Consider the following 6933-nt stretch of genomic DNA (forward strand, 5'->3'; position numbering starts at 1 on the left):
TCTGTCTCTCTCTCTTTGGCCCCAACTTGTGCAGGGTCTAAATTATCTAATGGCACCAAAAGCCAATGTTTATTCCCTTATTAAACATTTATTATGTTATTTATTAAACATTTTATTATTTTTTAATAGTTATTGATTATTTTTATTATGTTATTTTTTAATTATTAATTATTTTTAGTAATTATTATAAATTATTATGTATTTACTTATTTTTTATTCATGATACTATTAATTATTAATTAGTAACCATTAGTTTTTATTGATTATTTAAATTTTTATTAAGTTTTAATCATTTTATTATTTTTAATAGTTATTCATTATTTTTATTAATTTAATTATGTTGTTTATTAATTATTAATTAGTTACCACTAATTTTATTGATTATTTTAATTTTATTAATTTTATAGTGATTAATTATTTTTATTAATTTAATTATGTTTTTTATTAATTATTAATTATTTTTCGTAATTATTATTTATGTTATATGATTTTAATATTATTTTGAATTTGGTAAATTATTTTATATGAAATAGTACAAATTGAGTTCAAATTTACCAAATAGTCTATTTTAAGGGTAAAATGGTAAAAATAGGGTATTTCAGATGTTAACAGTTTGGTCCAACACAAACAAACCAAAGTATTCAGAGCCTCTGAAAAGTAGAAAATCATCAATGCCTCTTCTCAGATTTCAGACGGTTTTAATATCTTTTTAACTTTTCAGACTTCAGATTTCAGATTTATCAAACACCACCTTACACATATATGCACACATGCTCACTTGCTCACTCCAATTCCTACTTATATATTTGTTCACCACCTCGGAGAACTCAGCCAGTATTGACTTAAGCGTCGGAGACCCTTGCCTACGACATCCATTTGGGTTCTCTGATATTGTTCTTTCACAGGTCAACCACCGTAGTTGGCATTCGATCTCCAAGTTATCTTCGCCAGTAGGGATTGCAAACTTTTGATCATCATCAACTTTCAAAGAATTTCCCCTTTCTCTTCTTTGGTAAAACATAAATCCTATTTCCACCCTCTAAGGATTAGCATCAAAATTCACATTGGATGTTTGGCAGTATAGCATTTCATAGTTATTTTGTTTTATAGGTGTTTCTCGATTTTCATTGCACCTGTTTTATTAGAAAAAAAAAACACAAAAAATCATATTTGACTACGCATTTAAAGTGATTTGGCTTATGACATCTCAAAAAAGAAGTCAGCTTTTTTCAAATTTTAATGCATTAAATCAACTTGGTGATTAAAAAATCGTAGCAACCCCTCCTTTTTGAATCCTAACACTAATCATTGCAAAAACATTTTTTCTGAAAAACAAATCGCCAATGAAAATTTTCCAATATTCCATTTAATTGCTGATGTGGCATGAATGACACATCAGCAAAAACGGAATGCTTTTGAAACGCTCCGGTGCCAAACACCTACACATTGATTTGGATTATACCTTGCTGATATTTTGCCGAGAGATATGTCCAAATTATGACCCTTTGATGGTGGATCCCGATCATCCAGATGCAGAACAACCCAAGCTTAAATTGCCTATAAAGTCTAAGAGATTAAGACCTGAAACAAGGGACGCTGTCCGGTCTATAAAAAGGACAAAGGATCAAGGATGACCCATCTGGATTCTGCATACTCTGTCCCAACATACTCGAGTCATTGATTGGTCATTTTGGTCGCATAGTAGGGGAAGTAAATTATGACCGTTGCCCACACCCTGTCTCCCATTTGTTCGCTTTTGGCTGCTATAATAATTTTCAAAATTTAAAAATGCAATTTAGCTTTATAGCCGTTGAAACCAAAACAGAGTACAGACCCTCTTCGTTGGGCCAAAAGCGGAAAACGGAATTCTCTAATCTCTCCCCCAGCTGAAACACGTTTTCCTCTCTTCATCAAATCGAAATTCTCAGATTTCTCTGTACTTCTGTCACCTGTACTCGAACTGGGTTCCGGCGGTGGCGGTTAAAGAGGAGGAGGAGAAGGAAAAGAAGAGATGAAGGGTGTGAAAGGAAGGTTTCTAAAGAAACTGAAATCTATTCCTCTTCGACCCATCACTTCCCTCAATCCAGGTCGAGTTCTTCAGGCTAATGGGTTCTTAGATCCCTTGCCGCACGATTCCATCAACTGGGTATTTCAGAATCCACCGGCTCTTAAAGCACAAGATCAGAATACCAACAGCCATGGAAATCTCCCCGTGTTACAGCCTGATATCGATATTGAGGAATTGATGAGAGACTTGGAAGACGAAGAAACTGAAGAAATGGAGTTGGGCGGCGACGATGTTGGGAACAAAGAAAACATCCGGCCCCCCCTAAAGGCCAGGGACCCATTGACCGCAAAGGAAAATTCAGATTCTCCCTTCTTTTCAGAGTCTGAAAGCTGTAATCTTCGGAATGGCCCATTGGCAGAGCTCGACATATCCTCTTTCCGGCGGTCTGACACAGCACCGGCCAAGAACAGTTCAGAGATTCCCAATTCTTCAGAGTGTGGAACGTCTAATCTTTGGCAAGGCCCGTTAACAGAGATCGACATCTCGTCTTTCCGACGGCCGGACATGAATTCATGGAGCCTATTTGATCCAAACCTGCTAGCGGCCTTCCAGCAGGCAGTGATGGAGCACATGAGAGCAAATGAAGTCGAGAGAAAAGCCAGTATTGAACAACTGAGCGGAGAGAAAGAAGAGGAACCACCAACCAAAGTTCCTCGGATAGAGGACAATCCTCTGCTGGAATTCGAAGAGAAGTGCCCTCCGGGGGGGAGCGACTCTGTGATTCTCTACACAACAAGTCTTCGGGGGATACGAAAGACATTCGAGGGCTGCTGCAGCATCCGATTTCTATTGGGAAGCTTCCGGATTCTGTTCTACGAGAGGGATGTGTCGATGCATTTGGAGTTCAGGGAGGAACTGTGGAGGATCTTGGGAGGTAGAGTAGTTCCTCCGAGGCTGTTCATAAAGGGACGATACATCGGGGGAGCTGACGAGGTCGTAAGCTTGCACGAGCAAGGTAAGCTTCGGCAGCTGCTCCAAGGGGTCCCAATGGATCACTCCGATGGCCCCTGCGAAGGTTGTTCTGGGATACGTTTTGTGCTGTGTTTCAATTGCTGTGGCAGTTGCAGAGTCAGTCCTGGGACTGATGGGTCGCCCACCCGATGCCCAGAATGCAATGAGAATGGATTGATTATCTGCCCTCTATGCTGCTAAGGAACCCATATGGGTTTCGATTGGAGATCTCTGATTCCTTTTATGTTTACAGATTATATTGGTTTTCTTATTACAGATTATTTTGATTTTGTGGTGCATTTGAGTGGAAATTACATAAGATCACTGTTATTCTATGTATCAATTTGTGAATATGGAAAGATTATTTTCGATTAGCATTGGATCTAAAAGAACTTTCAACAGAATAAAGATTGCTTGCTTTCTGCGGCAGGATTATTATCAGAAAGTTGGATATGAGTTAAGTAAGATTGAACAAGTAAAACGGTTTAATGTAGGATGCTTTGTCAGATCATTTTGCCGGGAGGAAAGGACTAAATTTTATTTTTCCACCTGGGTAGAAAGAACTGGTGTTTGTTTGGAATTGGATATTTGGAAGCAGAATCTTCACAAAAATATGACAATCCTAGTAGAACCAGAGTCTGGGCATTAACTTACAACCTGTTCTACGCTTCAAGCATCAGTCAGGACCCATCATTAGATGGGTCTGGGAGATCAACCAGGCCAAAAATCAGCATGAGAAAACACTTGGATGGTGGAGAAAATGGTTCTCTTGAAGCTAAAAAAGAAGCCCTCCACATAATGAATGTCCAGAATTTTTTTTTTTTCAGTTCTAGACTCCTAAACTTAAGAAGTTATAGCCTAAAGTAAACAACATATGTGTTTGGTTCCATGGGTGTTGCAGTGTTTCTCATATAGATGTTTAATTGAAAAATGTTACTTTAAGCGTTAATTGTTTTTGTTGTTAGGTTGGGTGTTTCAAATAATACCCATAAAGCTATCTTCCACCTCAACTTACAATGCTCCAGGTAAGCATTTCATTTTCAATAAACGTTAGGGCTTTGGGAGAAAGCAGAATTTGAAGTTTCTCTCAATGCCTCATGCACATAAATCCAAATGTTTCTGTTTTTTAATGTTTATTCGATAAATGTTGAAACCAAATAGCGGTTTCGTGCACAATAAATGACAACACCTAAGTGGTGCTGATGTGACAGCATTTTTCCAATAAATGCCAACAGAACCAACATAGTCAACTAATGCAAAGTTGCTTTTGGTTTCCGTTTCACCTATGTGATGCCTAATGGTGCCTATTGGCGGTTATGTATAATAAAACATAATAAACAATTGTCACATCTAGACCTGGCAAAAAGTTGACCCAACCCAACTCGGAAAAAACTGGGTTGGGTTGGGTTGGGTCATGGGTCAACCTGCTGACCTGATTGTCAAGTCTAATTGGGATTATTTATGCATTGTTAGAAGTTACAACTCTTTAATTTTTTCTATTTAGTCTTTACTTTTTATTGTTTACTCTTTAAATTGTTAAATGTTCAAGCTTTTTATTTTATATTTGAAATTTTAAGGTTAATTCTTTTAATTTTGACATTTTTCATATAATTTTATTTATTTTTTTAATTTCAATTATTTTTTGGAATGACCCGAATTGACCCATGGGTCAACCCTAACCCGAACATTTAGGGCTAAGGTCTAGCATTTGACACCTCAACCAGAAACTCAACCCTAACCCGAACATTTAGGGCTAAGGTCTAGCATTTGACACCTCAACCAGAAACTCAACCCAACCCGAACCCGACCCACCCAACCCAATTGCCAGGTCTAATCACATCGTACTTCATGCCCATACTGTTTTTTCCCATTTCCAATGCATAAATGCAACGGACACTCAACAGCACCACAATACCAAACATCGCTGAGAACGTGTTCATACACAATTGAATTGTTGTGATGGACCATCATGCATAGTTAACCATAGAGGGTTAATAATGAAGTACTGAATATGTTCACAAAGCTAATTAACATATAGAGGGTTAATAATTATGGTACTCAATCTCAATGTCAAGAATCATAAGCTTACAAAGTCAGATCAAAATGGTATAAAAAGATGTTGGTTAATTATGCATATAAATAACAATTATGGCACAGTGTTGCAGATACAGAAGGGTTGCACAATTAGGCAAGCGCTCCAACATGCCTGAATGGTAATTACAACAATTTGTATCACCACCAACTACAGTTACCACCTGAAAGGGCTAAAAATAAGATGAGAAAAAAAAAATAGAACAAGGAAATGGCAATACATGGTTGATGGTAACAGTTTTAACTTTCACCTGCTCAAGCTTCTTAAACTGCAGAGGTCTCTTCTCCCACCTTGCCCTCTTCAGAGGGTGCTTCTTCCACCCTTCTCCTCTTTATGAATTGCATTAGCTTCCCTGACTCTATTGGTTGTTCTTCCACTATGTTCTCTTTATATTGTCCTTGGTCTTCAGATTCTTCCTCAACCTTTTCCTTTTTGCTCTGCTCAGAATCCTGCTTTATACAATCCTCAACCTCCATTGTTCCCCTGGTAGCAGTTCTCCTTTCTTGTCCCCTTCATTCTCTACTTCTTCCATTTCAACATCTACACATTTGTCTTGGTTCCTTCTGTAGTTGAAAAGCTTCCTCACCTTCATATCTCAAGGAACCATACCTAAAAGCTTAAGCTGTTAGGTGAGGTACCTAAGTAGGTATTTATTCTCTAACATGCCACCTCACGCAAAACCTATCCGGAAAGCGTTGACAAACACAGGACTCATACCTTATACTAAAATCTAATAAATTATAATGGAGGCTATTACGACTGAACACTAGACCACTTGGTCAAAAAGGCTTTGATACCATCTGATGAAGGAAGATTTGGCCCGACTTCACAGTTATGCGACACGTGGCAAAGGCAACAGCTCAGCACAAAAGCAAGCCTAAGGCGTGAGCACCAAGGGGAGAAACCAGCGGTCAGAACTCCCTACTAGGGGCCCGAACTCGCCCTTGGTCCCAAACCAGAAAAGTAATCCGAACTGGCCTGCATATAACAGTTCGGGACATACTTCGTCGAACTGGCCTGCCTTGTAACAGTTCGGGATACCCCTCGCCGAACTGGCCTGCCTTGTAACAGCTCGGGATACACCTCGCCGAACTGGCTTGCCATGCAACAGTTCGGGATACACCTCGTCGAGCTGACCTGCCCTATACATACCTCCGAACTCAAGACTTCGTCTCACTCACCACTCCACATCGCCCTCAGGGCACCAAAACCAAGTAAACCGCACTATGCCTGACACCGAGGAAGTTCATACCCGAGGGCGCCGCACCATACTGACTTGGGATCTGACGCTTGATGGTCGCACTCTAAACGGCCACCTGCCACCGCCTCCTGACACCGCCATCTCCAGATTAGAGACACGATTAGGCAGTGACGGTTCTGTCCCAGCAGAAAGGATGACGCCCGAGTTGACAAACACAAGGGTAATCATACCCGACCTGACAAGGGCCTCGGAGCGAGTGCGGGAAGTGATTATAAAAGCCCCCTGCCCCCAACAAACAAGGTATGTGAACTTTGCGCTATCTGGTCTACACTTTGCCTTTGAGAGATTACTGACTTGAGCTTCGGAGTTATCACACCGGGTTCCCTCCAGAGTTCTCTCATTTTTCCCGTTTCAGGCTCCCCAATGCTCCAGCTCAGAGGTGAGTTCGTTGACAGCTAAGACTGGCCAGATTGCGCTCCATCAATTGGCGTCGTCTGTGGGAATCGCTTCTAAAAGCCTCCCTCTAAATCTCTTTTACCTACCCTTCTTTCAAAAACTCCAACACCCACTCCAACACCGAAATGGCCTCCTCCAGCAGTGCCGAACGTGGGACCGAAACAA

At 40.0% G+C, this 6933-nt stretch overlaps 1 protein-coding gene across 1 annotated transcript; it reads left to right on the forward strand.

Annotated features, from left to right (window-relative positions):
- The first annotated feature begins 1716 nt into the window (after nt 1-1716).
- On the forward strand, nt 1717-3464 carry LOC148871393 (uncharacterized). The gene has a single exon (XM_088967877.1). The coding sequence runs from the start codon at nt 2012-2014 to the stop codon at nt 3218-3220; it is 1209 nt and encodes a 402-aa protein (XP_088824003.1). The 5' UTR covers nt 1717-2011; the 3' UTR covers nt 3221-3464.
- Nucleotides 3465-6933: the final 3469 nt, after the last annotated feature.

The sequence above is a fragment of the Nelumbo lutea genome, chromosome 2 (genome assembly GCF_056320005.1).
Source record: "Nelumbo lutea isolate HS-2025 chromosome 2, American lotus-T2T, whole genome shotgun sequence".
NCBI classification, from domain to species: domain Eukaryota; kingdom Viridiplantae; phylum Streptophyta; class Magnoliopsida; order Proteales; family Nelumbonaceae; genus Nelumbo; species Nelumbo lutea.